Source organism: Sorex araneus, chromosome X (assembly GCF_027595985.1).
Source record: "Sorex araneus isolate mSorAra2 chromosome X, mSorAra2.pri, whole genome shotgun sequence".
Lineage (NCBI taxonomy): Eukaryota > Metazoa > Chordata > Mammalia > Eulipotyphla > Soricidae > Sorex > Sorex araneus.
The window spans coordinates 53,399,022-53,419,566 of NC_073313.1; the positions used below are offsets into that span (position 1 = coordinate 53,399,022).

Here is a 20,545-nt window from a genome sequence, read left to right on the forward strand (position 1 = left end):
ATGTAACCAAAGTAGAGAAAGAGTATGGGGGAAATTGTCTGCACACAGGCAGGGGAAGGGTTGGAACGGGGGTGGGGGGAATACTGGGAATTTTGGTGGTGGGAAGTATGCACTGGTGAAGGGATGGGTTTCTTTTTTTTTTTTTTATTGAATCACCGTGCGGGTACAGTTACAGATTTATACATTTTTTGTGCTCATGTTTCCCCCATACAAAGTTCGAGAACCCATCCCTTCACCAGTGCCCATTCTCCACCACCAGTAAACCCAGCATCCCTCCCACCCTCCCCCATCCCATCTCCCCCCACCCCGCACTGCCACTATGGCAGGGTATTCCCTTTTGTTCTCTCTCTGTTTAGGTGTTGTGGTTTGCAATAAAGGTGTTGAGTGGCCATTGTGTTCAGTCTCTAGTCTACATTCGGCATGCGTCACCCTTCCCCCGCATGACCTCCGTCCACATTTTACTTGGTGTTCCCTTCTCTGTTTTGCCCAGAATGAGAGACCAGCCTCCAAGCCATGGAGACAGCCTCCTGGTACTTATTTCTACTATTCTTGGGTGTTAGGCTCCTATTCTATTATTCTATATTCCACAGATGAGTGCAATCTTTCTGTGTCTGTCTCTCTCTTTCTGACTCATTTCACTTAGCATGATACTTTCCATGCTGATCCACTTATATGCAAAGTTCATGACCTCATTTTTTCTAACAGATGCATAGTATTCCATTGTATAGATGTACCAAAGTTTCTTCAGCCAGTCATCTGTTCTAGGGCACTCAGGTTTTTTCCAGATTCTGGCTATTGTAAACAGTGCTGCAATGAACATATAAGTGCAGATGTCATTTCGACTATACTTGTTGGCTTTTCTGGGATATATTCCCAGCAGTGGTATTGCTGTGTCAAATGGAAGCTCAACCTCTAGTTTTTTGAGAATCGTCCATATTGTTTTCCAAAAGGGCTAAACTAGTCGGCATTCCCACCAGCAGTATAGAAGGGTCCATTTCTCCCCACATCCTCTCCAACAGTGGTTGTTTTTGTTCTTAAGGGATGCGTTTTTGATGATTATATGACTAAAACTCAAACATAGTTGTATCTCACGGTGAATCAAAAAAGGGAGGGGATAATAATAAAATTAATAAAATAAAGTTAACATTCAGAATAGAATAAAAAAGTAATGTGGAGTTTATGCCCAATTCAATCAGCTTAATCAATGGCTGAATAAATAGCAGTATTCCCACATTATTAAAAAATGCTCTACATCATTAATCATCAGGGATATACAGATCAAAACAAAAAATGACATATCTCACACCACCAGGACTAACTAACACACATCAAAAAAAAACACAGTGAGAAAGTGATTCTCATTCATTTTTGCTGGGAATACTAACTGGTTCAGCCTTTTTGGAAAACAATATGGGCATTCCTCATAAAATTAGAAATGAGTAGCATAAAGCTCAGCAGTACCACTTCTGGAAAAATAGCCCGGGGCCACAAAAGCACAATTTTAAAAAGCCACGTGCATTTCTATGTTCACTGCTGCACTGCTCACAAAAGCCAGAATCTGGAAACAATCCAAGTGCTGAGAACAGAGGACTGAATAAAGAAACTGTGGTACCTCTACACAGTGGAATACTGCGGAGCTACCAGAAAATAATGAAATAGTTAAATTTGCTTATATATGGATGGACCTGGAAAGTATCATATTGAGTGAAATATGTCAGAATGAAAGTAACAGATATAGGATGATTGTACTCGTGTGGAATATAAAAGAACATAGTATGAGTCTAATACCCAAGGACAGTAGAAGCAAGGTCCAGGAGGATAGTCCATAAGTGGAAGCTTGCCTAGTGTTGGAAGTAGAGGCTAATTAGGATAGAGAAGAGACCATAATGACAGTGATAATTTGAAATGATCACTCTGGACAAGAACTGAGTGCTGAACATAGGTAAAGGGATAGGGATAGACATGGTAACCTTTCAGTATCTGTATTGCAAAACATAATGTCCAGAAGCAAAAATAGATAAATAGATGAGATAGATAGATAGAGAGAGAGAGAGAAAGAAAGAAAGAGGTGTGTGTGTGTCTGTTTGAGAGAGAGAGTGAGAGAGAAGAAAAGTGCCAGCAATAGATGTCATAGGAGGGAAACTGGGAACATTGTTGGTGGTAAATGTACAGTAATGAAGGTAAGGGTGTTAGAACATTGTTTGACTGAAACACAATCATGAGCAATTTTGTAACAGCTTTGTAACTGAATCTCATGGTGACTCAATTTAAAAATAAATTTAAAAAATTTTTCTGAATACCTAAAAATAGGAAGTGACAACAACAAATATCATGGCATAGATATATGTGATAATAAAATTAGTTAACATTTTCATATTTCTAGTTTTCAGATCATATGTGTATTTATCATTTGGGGTACCTCATCCTGTAGTCCACCCAGCTTTGTACTCAAGGATCATTCATGGCAGTTCTCTAGGACTGTATGCAGCAAACCCATAAAGTCTGGGTTTGCTGCATGCAAGGCAAGTGCCTATCTGTCATACTACCATACAACCACAATATATTTTTTAATTCATTTACCCAGTCTTTGTTGCATAATGGAGTTCAGCAACCATTTAATGAGCGTATTATAAATAGGCCACTAATATACTTATGTAACATACTAATATGTAAGTATATTAGAGCCTAAAGGCCTTCTTATAGTCCCAATAGGATATGCAAATCAATCATTTCAGTGCATAGTGCAAATTAGAGCAGATATTTCTATAGGGTGCTTTGGGGAGCACATCTCCCAGATGAGATACCATTAAATAGAAAACACAGCTTAGTTGAGTCAGTAGCATATTATTGACTTCTGTAAAGAGACATAATAGCAAAGTCATGGTAAAATTAAGTAATTTATCAGATTCATAGTTATTTAAAATGAAATCATAACTATAACAAGTATAAGGGAACTTGACATCCTGGGAATTATTCAAATGATTGAATTCTTGGCTATAAGGTAAAATTATATTTATTTGAGAAATAAATTGTTTGAAACAATGCTTTACTTGAGAAAGTTGCATACTTGTAAGCCTCAAAGACATGCACTAGAATGTTAGAAATATGCAGGCACAACAAGATAATCCAAGGCTGCAGCCTTATAGTACAGCTAATTAACAGTTATACCATAATCCTGACAACATTTAGTTCTTCATTTTGTGATTGCTGCAAGGAGATACATAAAAATGAAGCATCAATATTTAAACTTTCTCAGATACCAACTTTAACAGGTCTGAGTTACTCAAAGTATTCCCTATAGTTATTCAATGGTGAAACCAGCAAACAAAAGTATTGCTAATTAAATGTGCAATTAAGCTTTATTATAACTAGTATATTTTAATTTAAAGTCACATTCTCTTTTTTTAATTTTATTGAATCACCGTGAGATAGTCACAAGCTTTGATGTTTGGGTTACAATCTTACAATGATCAAACACCCATACCTCCACCAGTGCACATTCCCCACCACCAATATTGCGGGCATAACCCCTCTTTCCTACAATCCTCCTACCTCTAAGGCAGACAATATTCCCCATACTCTCTCTCTACTTTGGGGCATTATATAGCTTGCAACACATACTGAGAAGTCATCGTGTTTGGTTCATTATCTATTTCAGCATGCATCTTAAAGTCGCATTCTCTACTGCCTTGAATTGGTTTTGTCCTGTTTTTATTTGTTCTTAATTGTCCTATTTTATATGTGTTTAATTTTGTGGAATACTTTACATCTTATCTGGGGTAAGGAGAGTAAAAATTATAAATAAATAATAGCAAAAGATTAAATTTATATATAATTGACTCTTTTCCGTGCTATATGTACACTTTATAGTATACTGGTGCCCCATACAAAGTCAGTGTGCATGGTAAATTTGCGGATGTGGGGAGAATAGGACTCTCCTTCACTGCTGGTGGGAATGCCGACTGGTTCAGCCCTTTTGGAAAACAATATGGACGATTCTGAAAAAATTAGAAATTGAGCTCCCATTTGACCCAGCAATACCACTCCTCGGAATATATCCCGGAGAGGCAAAAAGATATAGTAGAAATGACATCTGCATTTCTATGTTCATTGCAGCACTGTTTACAACAGCCCAAATATGGAAAAAAACAGAGTGCCCCAAAACAGATGACTGGTTAAAGAAACTTTGGTACATCTACACAATGGAATACTATGCAGCTGTTAGAAAAGATGAAGTTATGGAATTTGCATATAAGTGGATCAACATGGGAAGTATTATGTTAAGTGAAATAAGTCAGAAAGAGAGACAGACATAGAAAGATCACACTCATCTGGAATATAAAGTAAAAGAATGGGAGACTAACACCCAAGAGTAGTAGAGATAATGACCAGGAGATCTATCCCACGGATTGGAAACTGGCCTCACATGCTAGGGGAAAAGGCAGCTCAGATAGAGAAGGGAACACCAAGTAGAAGATGCTGGGAGGACCCATTCAGGTTGAAAGATGCGTGCCAATAGTAGACTATAGACCAAACATAATGACCACTAAATACCTCTATTGCAAACTACAACAGCGAAGAGGAGAGAGAACAAAAGGGAGTTCCCTGCCACAGAGGCAGGGTGGAGTAGTTGGGGATGGGGTTGGAGTGGTGGGAGGGATACAGGCCACATTGGTGGAGGAGAATGGGTACTGGTGGAGGGATCAGTAAAAGGTCACTGTATGACTGAAATGCAAACATGAAATTTTATAAGTTTGTAATTATATACCTCACAGTGATTCTCTAATAAAAGTTTTTTTTTAAAAAAAATAAGACAATTTTGGCTCTCGGGAAAGTGGGCGGCACCAGCCCCGCTTGAGGCCGAGATGTGATCCTGGGGGCCGCACATGTGTTGCCTCTCCGCAGCTGCACAAGCATGACTCCAGAGGCCAGCTAAATTACTTTTAGTATGGGCAGCTCCTTGCAGAATGTCTCCAGACTGAGAACTATGCCGCGGCTCCATGCCTGCCCTGAAGGGGAAAGGTATTTCTCTCTCTCTCTCTCGCCTTTTTCCTTGCTGTGGGCGAAGGGTTTGGCGACTGCCATATTAAGAGGACCACAGATGAGAGTTACAAGCTTGCAATGACCCAATATCTGCAAGAAATTTCCCTGGACTTAGTTGCTAAAATACAGAAATCCAAAACTGTGTGGCCACGATAGCCTCATATCTCTTCTGGGACCTCTTATCTCTTCACAACAGGTCTGACTCTAGTGGGGAATTCCTAACAATAATAGTGAGGTTTTTGTTGAAATATTTAATGTAACCAAAGTAAAGAGAAAGTAAAGTGAAATTTATCAGTTCCGGGGTGGGGGCGGGATTGGAGGTATACTGGGTTTTTGGTGGGTTTTTTTTTTTTTTGGTGGTGGAATATGGGCACTGGTGAAGGAATGGTTGTTTCAGCATTGTATACTGAGACTTAAACCTGAAAGCATTGCAATTTTCCACATGGTGATTCAATAAAATAAAAATAAATAAATAAATAAATAAAAATAAAATTGAAAAAAGATAATTTTGCTATTTTAAGTTATTACAGAGATTTATAGCTATACATTATGTTTTACACATAATTTGGTCATACCTACAATTTATTTGTTGCTGTGTCCTTGTTCAAAACTCAATCCCTACTAATAATAATGTTCATACAATGAGAGACAATGTATATTATAGTGATCTACTATTTTATGAGATATTTGTAACACATTTCTGGAGAAGCGAGGATGGAATTTTCCAGAATGACCATGCTTCCAAGAAAGTATTCTCCTTTCAGAATACTTGAAGCAAAACTTAAAATTATGACTTGCTTAGTTTTAATATCTTTTGTGTTCCTGCACCTGCACCTTGCTAAGAAGGCATTAATAAAAAAATAAGTATGATAAATTAACTTTCTTATTTATTTAATTGTAAGGTATATCAGTTATAAGTCCATTGTAGTATAGAAAAGTATTAATGAAGTATATTCTCTGTTATTCTAAACATTAAAATTTCATTTAATATTTAATTTTTTGAAGAACTGCATTGCTAACATACAAGCCTTTTAAAATAAGAGACTATATGACTTCCCAAAAGCTTTTTCTAGATCATTCTATGGGAAAAATACTAAAGATAAAGAATTTTCCTGGATTCCCATAATAGTTCTTTACTTTTTTAAAAGAAAATCATATGATAGGTTAAAAGTCAAACACATGGTATTTTATAGTGCACATAGAATGTTCTTGAAGACAGACCACATGTTGTGATGCATAACCTTTCAGTATCTATATTGCAAGCCACAATACCCAAAAGGAGAGAGAGAGGTTGAGGAAGAGAGAGAGAGAGAGAGAGAGAGAGAGAGAGAGAGAGAACCAATATATGCAACTCTGATAAACCACACTGTCTGTCTGTTCTCCTGTTGTTCATCTATATGCTCTAGTGGGCACCAGTAACATCTCCATTGTGAGACTTGTTACTGTTTTTGGCATATCAAATATGCCACGGGTAGCTTACCAGGCTCTGCTGTGCGAATGGGATACTATCGGTAGCTTGCCAGACTCTCTGAGAGGGACAAAGAAATCAAACCCGGTTGGCCACATGCAAGGCAAACTCCCTACCCGCTGTGTTATCGCTCTAGTCCACAATCAAGGCAAATTATTTAAACATTATACTATCTCTCAAGCATTTTCCCCTTTCTTTTGGGGGAAAGACTAAGTGCTGCTCAGGGCTCACACCTAGCTCTGCACTAATGGATCACTCCTGGCATTGTTCAGGGGATTATATGAGATGTCAGAGATCAAACTTGCGTGGGCATGGTGCAAGGCAGGCACCGTAATCACTGGACTATCTCTCCAGCTCCCCCTTAAAAAATAACTCTCAGGTGAATAAAATTCAGTGATGTTGGTGAGATTATGGTAATTTTGACCTAGGTAAGGAAGATTTCTCTTATGTTACTTTTTTTTTTTTTGCTTTTGGGTCACACCTGGCGATGCACAGGGGTTACTCCTGGCTTTGCACTCAGGAATTACTCCTGGCGGTACTCAAACGACCATATGGGATGCTAGGAATCGAAACCAGGTCAGCTGCGTGCAAGGCAAACGCCCTACCTGCTGTGCTATGGCTCCAGCCCCTTTTATGTTACTCTTAAAAGCTCTCCCCTCCTCCATTTGGGTATGACGTGGTATCTTGGTTTTAGTGAAGTCAAAATTATCTTTTTTATGATGAGAAGATTTTTCTTTTGAAAAGAAAACCTCTAAGGAAGAGAATTCTTTGTTTTTGGTTGCATTAAGAAATTTTAGAGAATTTCTGTTTTGAAAAAACCAGGTTTCATGGAGAGGAGTGTAGGATGACATTACTTTGTCCTTTCTCTCCTTGCCACAAGTAGCTTGTCCCGGTTTTCCCTGGAGTTTAAGCTTACCCCAGTCACACCCATCAAGGTGTTCCCGAATCTCTCCCATCCCTTTGTTTAGCTATAATCACTTCTCCATGCTCTCTTCCCCAAAAGAGTTAATCCGCGGCTTTTCCTTAATCTGACTCTGCTAATTTGTAAGGTCAGAACTTCCTAGGATACTGAATTTATATTATATAAGTTAATATTGCCTTTCTCCTCTTCTTGTGCCTTTTGAATAATTTACTTTAAAGCTATGTCTGTTTTGTATAGACACAAGAAGACAATATTATGTTTTTATAACTTGGGAATTAATTGGCCTCGAATATTATTCCCTCCCAGGCCTCTGCTTTCTCCACTTAAGCTTCAGTTGCCCTCAGTTCCTAGCACCCCAAAGTAGGGTCCCCGACGTGGGACGGGAAGGATTCAGGGCAAGCAGTGAGTTATGTGCTATCCTGGCATCGAGATGGGCCTGGCCAAAGTGCCTAATCCTTAAGTATAAGTTAAGAGCTTGATCATAGACAAATGCTGTCATGATCCAATAGTAATTATGAGACTGGGACCTTGCCAGGGATAGGAAAAACTGATCTGGCCTGAGCACTGTAGTCTGAGATTGAGATGGCCCCAGGAGAGCAATTCTATAAGCTTTAATGCATCTTATTGTGTCCATACAAAATAATTAATATTATGAATTCTTATATGTTTTCTGGCTGAGGAGAAAAGAAACACATTCATGGGACTCCGCCCTTGGGTGGATCCTCCTGCTGAAAGAGAATTAAGTCCTAGGAGAAGCATACCCTAAGGAAAAGGAACCTTACCCTATTGATGGGGACCACACCTATGTGTACGCCCCAACCCCCTCGTGCTGGAGAGATTTAACTAGGCTGTAAGAGTGGGTTGGGGGGCCAGATCCATGGGCCAGATCCACAGATCCAGAGAGAGACCGAGAGCTGGGAAAGAAGCAGGGAGAGAGAATGAAACAAACTGATCGAGCAACCAGTCTGGCTTTCTTCCTTCCCATCGCCTGCCCTCGACCAACGGCACACACAGCGGTTTCGGGGCACCGAACGTGCCAATGATGGTTAGAGGATGGGAAATGTGTGCTGAAAGTAGATGAAGGACCAAACACGATAACCTCTTAATATCTATATTACAAACCATAATGCCCAAAAGGAGAGAGAGAGAGAGTAATGGGGAAATTGTCTGCAATAGAGGCAGGGGGAGGGTTGGGAAAGGGTAGGGATACTGGGGACATTGCTGGTGGAAAATTTGCAATGGTGGAGGGATGGGTGTTTGGTCATTGCATGACTGAAACTCAAACATGAAAGCTTTGTAACTGTTTCTCATGGTGATTCAATTTAAAAAATGAGGACTTCTTTGTTTTTTCTATTGGCCCAGATCAAACCTCTCGCTGCCCTTTCTAATTATATTTCTAGTTAAAAAAGAAAATATTGGGAGCCTCAGAGATAGTGAAGAGGGTAAATTGTTTGCCTTGCAAGCAGCAAAACTGTATGACCCCTGCCAAGAGTGAACTCTGAGCACAGAGCCAGGAGTAAGCGCTGGACATAGGTTGTATCCCAAACACCTCACTCTCCACCCCCACACAGAAAAATAATTCCCTCCCCCCAAAATTCTTTTCAACAAGCATAGAAGTAGATGACATATCTATTTATATTATAAAGAATATATTAAGAATACAGTTTTTGATTTTGAATGAACTTGAGAGTCACTTCCCAGTAACAGTATTTACTTTCAACTTTTCCCTTTAAAATATTTTTATTGTTGGGGCTGCAGAGATAGGACAGTGGGCACGGTACTTGCCTTGCTAGTGGTAGATCCCAGTCTATTTCTTGGCAACCCATCTGGTTCTTGGGTCCCTCCTTCCAGGAGTGATATCTGAGCACAGAGCCAGGAGGTAGTCCTTAGCAGCACTAGGTGTGCAAACCACCTGCCCCATTATTTTCATTATTTTTGTTATATTTTGAAAGAAATTCTCTGGAACTTTTTGCTATCTGAGCACTTTTTTTTTTGTTTTGGGCCACACACATAGGGGTTTATTGCTGACTCTGTATTCAGAAATCACACAGTTAGCAACACTTGGGAATAGAGCATGGGTTGGCTGTGTGCAAGGAAAGTGGACCACTTCTTTAAAAAGGATTTTGTTTTCATTTCACTGATACCATTCCCTCTGAAAACATACACCCCATTGTTAAGTTTCTTTAAAACATTAAAAACAAAAAAAATCTTTTGAGAATAATGTTCATTTACGCTGGTGAAGATATGGCACTTTGGCTCAGGGCATTTCATTCTCTCTCTTTTTTTTTTTAGGTCACACCCGGCAATGCACAGGGGTCACTCCTGGCTCTGCACTCAGGAATTACTCCTGGAGGTGCTCAGGGGACCATATGGGATGCTGGGAATCGAACCTGGGTCGGCCGCGTGCAAGGAAAGCGCCCTACCCACTGTGCTATCACTCCAGCCCCTTCATCCTCATTTTGTTTTCTTTTTGGGGAATTAAAAATTTAGGAGTTTTGGTGAATTCAGTGATATTCAATTCTTTTTGTTAAAATTAAAACATCTGCATGAATCTCGGGTTGAGGGTTTAGTAAATTTCATCAATTTTTTTAGAGCTCCTGCCTTTTAAAAATTCTTTTTGTTAAAAAGTGGTGGAAAGTTTTAATAGAGATTATTTTTCTTGGAAGTTGGAATGTCCTGTCTTTAAGAGGATCTCCCTTTATTTTAATTCCCTTTTAAAACTGCTCTTTTGTTGTTGTTTTTGTTTGTTTGTTTGTTTGTTTGGGGGCTGCATCAGCAGTGCTTAAGGCCTTCTCCTTCCTCAGTGCCCTGGAGACTATATACCGTGCTAAGGATCTAACCCTGGGCCTCCAGCATGCAGAGTATGCCCTCTAGTTCACCGAGCCATCTCTCAGCCCTTTCTTTCTCTTTAAAATCTCATTCATTCATTCATTGATAATAACTTACTGATTATTTAAAAATTAATACATAATTCACAAAAAGTATACCACTTTAAGGTGGACAAGTCAGTATTTTCTAGTATATTATAAATGCTTATGTAATTAACACCAATAAATTTAGAACATTTTAATCATTATCACCACAAAAGAAAGCTTGTACCCTTTAGCTTTCATCTGCCCTTTATTTTAGTCTCAATATCCTTCCAACCAGTCCCTGGCAATCATTAATAAGCTACTCCCTATTTTCAAGGATTTGCCAATTTTGGACATATTATATTATTGAAATCAATAAGCATTTAGGAAGCTTCAATGAGACTAAGGGGACCACCAATTTGAAATATTTATTTTTACACTCATAATTTTTTAAATTTTTATTAGAGAATCACTGTGATGTACAGTTAAAACCTTATGAACTTTTGTGTTTGCATTTTACTCATACAGTGATTATTTACCCATCCCTCCACCAGTGCCCATTCACCTCTACCAATGATTCCAGTATCCCTCTCACCACCCCATCCCATCCCCCACCACCCCACCCTGACTCTGTGGCAGGGCATTCCCCTTTGTTCTCTCTCCTTTTGGGTGTACACTCATAATGTTTTTTAAAGTAGGAGTACCACTATTTATTCAGCCATTGATTAAGCTGATTGAATTGGGCGTAAACTCCACTACACCCTTAATTTTAATAAAATGGTTAAACATGGTATGTAGGGTACAAATAAAGTTTATAAATTCTTGAATTTTTTAAAGTAAATATACTATTTACTTTGAGATTATTTCTCTTTTTTGTCATTTAAGATATTTTCTTGGGGGACTGGAGAGGTAGTATGGCAGATTGGGCACTTGCGTTGCATGCGGTCAACCAAGGTTTGATCCTCAGCACCCCATGTAGTTGCCTGAGCATCGTGAGGATTGTTATCTGAGTGGAGAGCAAGGAGTAAGTCCTAAACTAGTGGGTATGATCCAAAAACTAAAAGAGAAGATAAATAAATAATTTTAAAAGTTCTCTTAGATGCACTCATGGGGTTTGGTGAGGGTGAGCAATATATCCCTTTATAATAATCTCAAATTATTCTCCTTTATATATTATTTATCGGTAAATATAAATATATACATGTAATTTATATATTCATTATATAAATATACAGTTATATTATGCACATATGTCTATTTACATATTTGTTTAATGTAATATATGTATGTAATATACATGTAGTATAATATATATGAATGTCTAATATAATATATAATAATGTAGAGTACAGATGTAAAGTACAATGTATAAATATAATGTAAATTGCAATGTATGATATAAATATAAATATGCATCTATTACATATATAAAATATGTCTAATGTATAAAATATATTAAAGTGCAGTGTATAATATAATCTGTAATGTATAATATAAACATATTATATATGCATCTATTTACATATATAAGATATATTTAATGTAAAAATGTATAATATAACATATGTAATATAGCACAGTAGCACTGTTGTCCCATTGTTCATCGATTTGCTTGAGCAGGCACCAGTAACGTCTCCAGTGTGAGACCTGTTGTTACTATTTTTGGCATATCGAATATGCCAAGGGTAGTTTACCAGGCTCTGCCATGCGGGTGGGATACTCTCGGTAGCTTTCTGGGCTCTCCAAGAAGGATGGAGGAATCGAACCCGGGTCAGCCACATGCAAGGCAAATGCCCTATCTGCTGTGCTATGTAATATATATGTAACAATATAATATATGTAATGTATAATATAATGTATAGTAATGTATAGGATGTATGTAATGTGCAATGTCTAGTGTGATGTATAATATGTATACATTATACATATACATCTATTTACATAGCGGGTAGGGCTTTTGCCCTGCACATGGTTCACCCAGGTTCGATTCCTCTGTCACTCTCAGAGAGCCCGGCAAGCTACTGAGAGTATCCCGCCCGCATGGCAAAGCCTGGCAAGCTACGAGTGGCGTATTCAATATGCCCAAAACAGTAACAAGTCTCACAATGGAGATGTTACTGGTGCCCGCTCAAGAGAAATCAATGAGCAACGGGATGACAGTGATACAGTGAATATATCTAACATATAATATATGTGATGCATATATGCATGCAATATATATAACAGTATAATATAATGTATAGTAATGTGTAGCATGTCTGTAATGAACAATGTATAAGATACTATGTCACTGTCACTGTCATCCTGTTGCTCATCGATTTGCTCAAGGGGGAGGGGGCACCAGTAATGTTTCTCATTGTGAGACTTATTGTTACTGTTTTTGGCATATTGATTATACCACAGGTAGCTTGCCAGGTTCTGCCATGCGGGCACAATACTCTTGGTAGCTTCCTGGGCTCTCGGAGAGGGGCGGAGGAATCGAACCCAAATTGGCCGCATGCAAGGCGAATGCCCTACGGCTATGCTATCGTTCCAGCCCAAGATACTATGTAATGTATAATATACATGTACATATATTTACATATAAATTTAATATATTAATGAATAATATGTAATGTATAATATATGTGAAATATATAATGTATAACAATGTATAGTATATATGTAATACACAATGTATGATATAATATATAATGTATAATATACATATATGTTATGCATATAAATCTATTTATATATGCAATATATAATGAATAACATGTAATTTATCATATATGTAATGTATATATGTATGCAATATGTGTGTATTAGTATAACAGATGTACTGTATAATCTAATGTATCATAATCTATAGAATATATGTATGACATATGTAATGTACATTGTATAACATAGTATATAATATACAAATATTATGCATATACATCTATTTACATATACATCTATTGACATACACAGATATTTTATACAATATAATATACATTTACACATAATATATTATTTATATATTTACATGTACTATTTCTATTTTGAGAATGAGGTTTATTTGCTTTGGTTTTTAGAGGGCATTTTCCTTTAGAAAATATTTCTATTTTCAGTCTCTAATATTTTCTAGTTTTACCCTCTAAAACTATTATTTTTTCACCGAGGGAATGATAGCATAGAACTTGGAAAATCCCTAGCATAATTTCTGTTGATTTCCAAAAGAAGGTATTTCCTGGAAGAAATAGGTTCAGGGTCTTGAGTCTTGTTTTCTTTCTTAAGATCCTGTTTTAAGATTTGCCCTCTGGGGGCATGAAATAGGGAAAAACAGTCACAGCTTTTGCTGGGTGGGGGAGTTACTTAGGGCTTATAATGTCAATTTAAAGATTGTTTCTAGATAAATGAGGATCCTTTGTATCACAGAAAGTCATATGTTGGTTATTTTTGAAAATATACAATGGGAAGCTTATAGTTATATCTTATTAGGCATTAAAATTTACTTTTGCCCTGTCCTGACTTGTTGCCTTCTTCAGGGGGAATGAAAGAGTTAAAAATGCAGAGGAAGGCAGCTGTGAACTTAAAAGTACTATATTAGCAGAAGGGATTATAGAGTCCTTACATTGCCTCTCAATGGTTTCTTGACCTCTAGATACCTCCCTTTTCTTGGAAGCATTTTGAGAAAGGTCTCAGCCTTTCCGTTTAGGACTTCATACAATCAGGATCCCCACTAGAGATTTAATAAAACGGAAGAATTGTACTCTCAAAAAGGAAGGACTGCTGACCAAATATCTCATTATCTTTCCTAGAACATTCAGCAATTCTCAAGAGCCCTCAGAATATACCAAATAAATCAGACAGTACCATCAAAAACCTGGCAAGGATGAGTGGGAAACATAAGAGTAAAGAAAGTAATTTCATCTTGACCTCCAACAGGCTAAACATTCAATCTAAAATCCTGAAGCTGTTTGTAGTCACTGCAGACACTCTGTTCACTTAGGAAAAAATTTATTACTCCAGAAACCAAGAACATCATCATTAGTCTGCTGCTGCTGGGACTACAGGGGATAAGGACATTTTCTAAGCCATTTTTAATTGTTAGTAATTTTCAACTTAATTATGGGTCCAATTTTGAAAAGGAAAATTGACTGCATTTCTTTAAGGCCTATATATTCTAAGCTATTTAAATAATCATTTACTTCCCCCTGCCCCAAAACCAATAAGAACACATTTTTATTCATTCACAAAATCAGTCTCTTGGCTGAAATGGAATTGATAGGTTTTGAGCTTCAGTGGGCATTTATTGAGCAAAAATAAGTAGGACTAAATTACGAGGCACTGGGAGGGAGGAAAGGTATGTATCTTTTAGAAACAAACATGTCAGGTAATTAAATATTCAGGCAAGAACAAGAAGGACAAGATATCATAAAAATAAGTGTCTGTTATTTTGTAAAATAATATCCTGTGGTGGTTTTGGATGTATTGCTAATTGCTGTGTAGTTATTAGGAAGAATGCACAGACCCTTACTAACCCCCAAAATAAAAAGCCATAGAAATTTATTTTCTCTCAGATTCTCATCATCCAGTTGTATGGTGTGATTATAATTTTGTAGTTGAACACACTCAATCAATAAAAACATTAGCTGCCATGTTTTCAATCACAACTGAGGGGAAACACCCAAATGTGGTCAAGCTCAGGTAAGCCCCCACTTGCTCCCCACCCAGAGGTATGGCATTGTTAAAGAACCAATTCACACACCCTTACTTACATGTGCTGCCACCAGATGGGAGACCATGGATCATTTCCTGGAAATCAAAACTTTTTAGAAAGAAAGAAAAGACATATTTGGTCCACAGACTGTGCTGTTCTGGTAGCTATTTGGCAAGAAAACATAAAAAAAAAACCTTTTCTAGTTTCTTTTCTCAGGCTTGGCATAGATTTTCAATCATTCAGTGGGTTCTGAAATCTTACTGAAAAGAGAGCAAATACTGAAAAGAGCAAACACTGGAAGATGTTAGTTTTTACTGCAACACCAGCCAACAAAATTATCTGAGGGAAATCTGTAATAGCATTCAAACACTTGTTCATTTTATCCCTTTGTGTCTATTTCATCCTTTGAGTGATCAGACTAGTTTCAAGCTTCTGGTACTGATCATACGCTGTCATACAGGATATCACTGTTATCTTGATTGCTTTATTTATTTATTTAGATGAGGGGAGCAAGAGGGAGAGAAAGCAGAAGGGGGGAGAAAGGGGGAGGTGCAACCTGCTTGTGCAGTTCCCCAGACTTGCCTCAAGGAGGCAGTGTCTGAGAACAATGCTGTGCAGCTAAAATGTTAAGCTGTTTGCCTTGAATGTTAACTAGGTGCTATTTAACTAGGTGCTATTTGCTTGAGGAGGATGCAGCAGAACAGTATTATTACTGAAGATCAGATGCAGATGGCTACATCTGAACCAGAGAGCAACTGCATAGCAACACTAGGCTATTGGACAAGGGGATGGCTGCCAGCAATTTGAGCATTTACCCAAATCCAATATTTTCAACATTTTCTAGAGTCATTGATGATGTCTTAGCAGATGGTGAAAATTCTTAACCCCATTGCACAAGATAAGTGACTCAACAAATGACCATCTCTACTAAGAACAAAGTCAAAACTAGGGGTCAGATTCCTTATCCCCTGCCAGGATTAACAAGTGCCTGTAAATCAATTGTAGAGGAGACAAAACTGATTTCCTATACCACTGATCCTCCATCTGCCTGACAACAGACATTTCCCTGCCACGGTGGGGAAGATGTTTTTCCACTATCATTTGGCTTATTCCTGGAGCTTCTGGCCACGGAAAGGCTGAGGCAAAAAAAGCCACAGAGTAACTGGCCATTCTAGTGATCATATCTCTAGGTATTCTCCCCAAGTTCCACTTAAAAGGGACACAGGTCATAAGGTCCCTATAGGTTTTCCACTCACCGGCTTCTGGGCAACTCTTTGGAAAGAACAAGAGCAAGCACCAGATAAGGTGATTTTCATGTCTTCCTGCCCCACCCTTCCCCTGTTAGAGATCATTGATGGGGGAGGGCAGGGGCAGGTTTTTTCTTTTTTAAGCCTTAGCCTTCTTACCATCCTTTCATTTACTTTTAATTGTTTTTATTATAGTACCCTGATGTACAAATTTGTATTATTTTAAATACATATTCTTATCTTAGGCACCATGATTTACAATACTGTTAATGAAGGGTTTTACTATCATAAGAGGGAAAAAAAACTGCCCTTGATTTTCCCTTGGTGCGAGTTTTTGCTTCAGTCTTTCCCTGTTTTCAGTCCTTTATCATTGCAGTTATTTTGCAAACTCGAGTCTCCCTACTCATAACTCAGGAAGCTAACCTGCGCTTCCAAATCCATTTTCAAAAGCTCCCTCCCTGAGCTACAAGTGTGCGGTTGCGGTCCAAACCCGGATTTGAGTGAGTCACCAAGAGCTAGGCATCAGGCTTGATGGGCATTGTTGGTGCGGTGTTATTTGTTTGATTTTGGATTGGTTCGCTTTTTTCCTGCAGAGGAACCTAGGAGTATGTATGCATTAGTAGGGCTTTCAGTCTAGAGAAACTGAAGTTTTAGGGGAAAGGAAGGTAGGGGGAGGGCGGCGCATAGAGAAAGCAAAAAGATAGACTCCTGCTGAAGAGCAAACCGGTTTTCAGAGGTTTAAGGCTCCTCCCCGTATTGGGAGGGTGCCTGAGGATCCTCCGCGTGTCTTCTCCTCCAGCTAGGTGAGACATTTAGGAAGGTCTCTCTGAAGACTGTAAGAGACAAATAAGCGTTCCCATTCACATAATCCCATTCACCAACTTCTATTTCCCCGGCTTGAAACCAAGATTCCCGGAGCATTCCAACTGCTCCTGTGCGGGATGCTAGTCTCCCGCTTCTGTCTGTGACGTGGCTCATGGCTATTTCGCTGTTTGCACCTACCTGCGGGGAAATCCTGCAGACGGATGGAATGGTGGCTTCGACATACGCATGCTCTCCTCCCCCACAACAACCCCCGCCCCACGAACCCTGCCCTTCCCCTGCAGTGCGCTTGGGCGCCGCCCATCCCCTCCTTCCCACCAGAGGCACCAGCGCCCAGCGGCAGAGGCGCAGGGCACCTCCCTGGAACGCAGCCAGTTGCGCCCCATGTGAGCTCAGTCTTTTTAGTGGCAGGGAGGGGGCCAAGCCAATTGCTGCGGCTCCGCATCTTAGGCCTCTGCGGCAGTGGCCGCAGCTAAGAGGTGTGTCCCACTATCCCCGACTCAATCCCATACCTGTGTACCCCAAACATCCCTCTCTGTTTCTTGGGCTCCCCGAGGGCGCTTCCCTCTCTTTTTCTAGATATATGCGGTGACTTCTCCCACGAGGGAAAGTGCTCCTGAAAGCCCGTTTCTAGCCCCCAAAACCTACTCTGGCTTCCACATGTTGCTTCCCGCCTTCACGCTGCTCCCCAGCCCCTGTGCTCCCGGCTCTCCCATCTCTGTATCTTTTGGAGCGTCTTTGCCAGTTGGTGGCTGCTAAACGGGATTCTAAGGGTACCACCAGCTGAATCAGGGAATCAGGTCTAGCCTTCTGTTCTCTCCGCGGACGGGTCTTTTCCTTACCTTTATCCTGGACAGCAGCCTTGGTGATCGCGGCAGCGACGGGGTGGTCAGCGCCCTCGCAGCGACTGTCGGACGCGGCAATAGGCATAGTGCTGGATTCGGGTCCGGACAGCGCTCGGGATCCGGGTCAGGGCATGAGTCTGTGTCTGATTCAGTAACCGGTTCTGGGACCGATTTGGGGGCAAGCTCTGGGTCCGACTCTGGGGCCGGTTCTGGTGGAAGTTCTAAGAGCGGCTCTGGGGCCGGGTCTGGGTCTAGTTCTGGAACCAGCTCTGGGGCAGGTTCTGCGTCTAGTACTGGGACCGGCTCGGGGGCCGTATCTGGTGCAGGTTCTGGGACCCGTTCCGGGCCAGGGTCTATGTCTAGATCTAGGACCGGCTCTGGGGTCGGTTCTGAGTCTAGTTCTGGGACCGGCTCTGGGGCGGGTTCTGAGTCTATTCCCGGGACTGGCTCAGAGGCCAGTTGAGTGGCAGATTCTGAGGCTAGCTCTTGGGCCGGCTCTGGCGCTGGTTCTGCTACAGGTTCCCGGGCCGGTTCTGGACCTGATTCTGAGATTTGTTCTGAGTCTAGTTCTATGGCCAGCTCTGGGGCCGGTTCCGAGTCTGGTTCTGGAATCGCATCTATCTCTAGTTCTGCGGCTGATTCTGGGGGCGCCTCCGGACCGAATTCTGGAGCAGGCTCAGGACAGAACTGCGGTACCGGTTTTGGCGAGGGGGCAGTGGGGAGCGGGAGAGCGGGCGGCAGCGGCGGCGGCGGCGGCGGCTGCAGCGGCGGCGGCGGCGGCGGCGGCGGCGGCGGCGGCGGTTTCGGCGGCGGCCACGGCGGCGGCGGCTGTGGGGACGCCGCGATCTGCTCTTCATCCTGAGGCGGGCCGGTGCCCGGGGGCTCTGTGGCTCCCGGGTCCATGGCCGCACGCCGTCTCAGGTCCGAGCAGCGGGTACCCCGGAGCTCAGAGATCTAAGATGCCCTAGGGCGCCCCACCCACTCCTGTTCGATCACCCCACTCGGGGCGTCAAACTTTCCTCCGCACCCATCCATGGCTGGCTCCGTTCTGAGGTCTGAGCCGGGGGCGCTGCTAGTCTTCTAGTGCTGGAACACGCCCCTCGGTGAGCGCACACCTCTCTGCAAGCTGCCACGGGCCCGATGGGCGGGAAGCAGAGGGGCTTGCGAACGCGGACTGGACAGAGCGCCTGATGACCTCCTAGCGACGGGCGGGAGAGGAGAGGAGGGGGGACAAAAAGGGGAGGGGGGAGTAGAAAGGGGAGGTATGGAGGGGAGTGAGCGGGGGATTGGAGACTGGTCGCATTTAACCCTTTAGTGGCTCGAATGTAAAAAAAAAATTTTTTTCCTTGTAATTTTTTTTTCTTGTAAAGCCAGAAGCCAACTTGAGGATCTTGGCAATCCCCCACCCCCACCCCTAACAATTCAGCTGTGAGCTTCTGTGGCTAACTGCCTCCGTCCTGGCTCTCCTTTCTCACCTCAGCAGCAGGTGAGCCGCCTAGCTTGGGAATCCAGCTCTTACCATCTCCACCCCCAAAGCTTTAAACACAAGTAATCAGTTGTGGTTTTTTTTTTTTTTTTGGTTTGTTTTTTGTTTTTGTCCAACCCTGGAAAGAAAACCTAAGCCTCAATGGTCTGGGTTGGAGTGTGTGTGTATGTGTGTGTGTGTGTGGGGGGGGGGGGGGTTCAGTCCTTTGGATTGAAGTAAAATGTATCTCATACAATTTCTGCATTGCCGAGTCTCGCAACACTTATTCGATACAAGGTTTGAGGTGCTTTGGCAGAGCAGAATAATAGAGGAGAACTGGAACACGGGCTCTCTGCAACCTGCAGATGTAGCCCAGAGAGAAAGACACAAGAGCCTGGGAAGCAGCGGCTGGACTCCCCGGGTCTTCTGGCTGATCTTATCTCGATATGAGGGCGTCTGTCTGACTCGCCTTTAGGAAGGGAAACGGACTTTTGCTTTTAACTGGACTTCGAAGGCAATGGCTGGACTTTTCACTGAAGTTGTTAATTCTGTGTATCTGTAAATCTTGGGGTAGGAAAAATTCACTGCAATATCCATATATTTTTTACCTTTTGCTGCCTCCGAATCACCATAACATTAGGGATGGAAAAGTGCCCTTTGAAAAGAACTGCGGCTCTCTGCTGCAGTACCCTCCCCACCCCTTAAGGAGACTTCTAGAAGCTGTCATTTGTTAGTCACGTACACACATATGAACCATCTCCTCTGTCACATCTACACACTAGACGCCAGCATGCTGCCAAATTGCAATTAAAAATTGTTAGGATCACCCGTTAAACCACTGCTGCAGGGGGAGGGGGGAAAGTACTTATAAACCTAATATGAAATATGACAAGTGAATTTATCTCCCCCACGCATAATGCTGCAGTTGTGCATGGCAGCCCTCCTTCTGCAGCCCCTCCTCTCACCCTCCCCTCCTAGATCATATCCTGCTCTAATCCTTCTTTTGCTACTGGCAGTGACCCACTGGGAATTTTCTAGAACCTACAGCAGTTTGCTGTTCACTGCGCCACGTTTCAGCAGTAAATAGTGCAGAAGACAGTCTCACTTAGTCCCCTCCAAAGACTAGAATCTCTGATGAGATCTGAATTTCAAAGATCCTCACTGCTGCAGCTTAGTCTAAGCCCACCCTTA

The 20,545-nt window shown here is 41.2% G+C and overlaps 1 protein-coding gene across 1 annotated transcript in view; it reads right to left on the bottom strand.

Annotated features, from left to right (window-relative positions):
- The window catches only part of DGKK (diacylglycerol kinase kappa), a 182,524-nt gene extending 163,732 nt beyond the window's left edge, over positions 1–18,792 (bottom strand). Inside the window, exons 1-2 of the mRNA XM_055121079.1 lie at positions 18,651–18,792; positions 17,887–18,440 (exon numbers count right to left, since the gene is read on the bottom strand). Coding sequence (XP_054977054.1) covers positions 17,887–18,440; positions 18,651–18,792 — 696 coding nt within the window. The remainder of the gene's footprint in view (positions 1–17,886; positions 18,441–18,650) is intronic.
- Between the last annotated feature and the right edge of the window lie 1,753 nt (positions 18,793–20,545).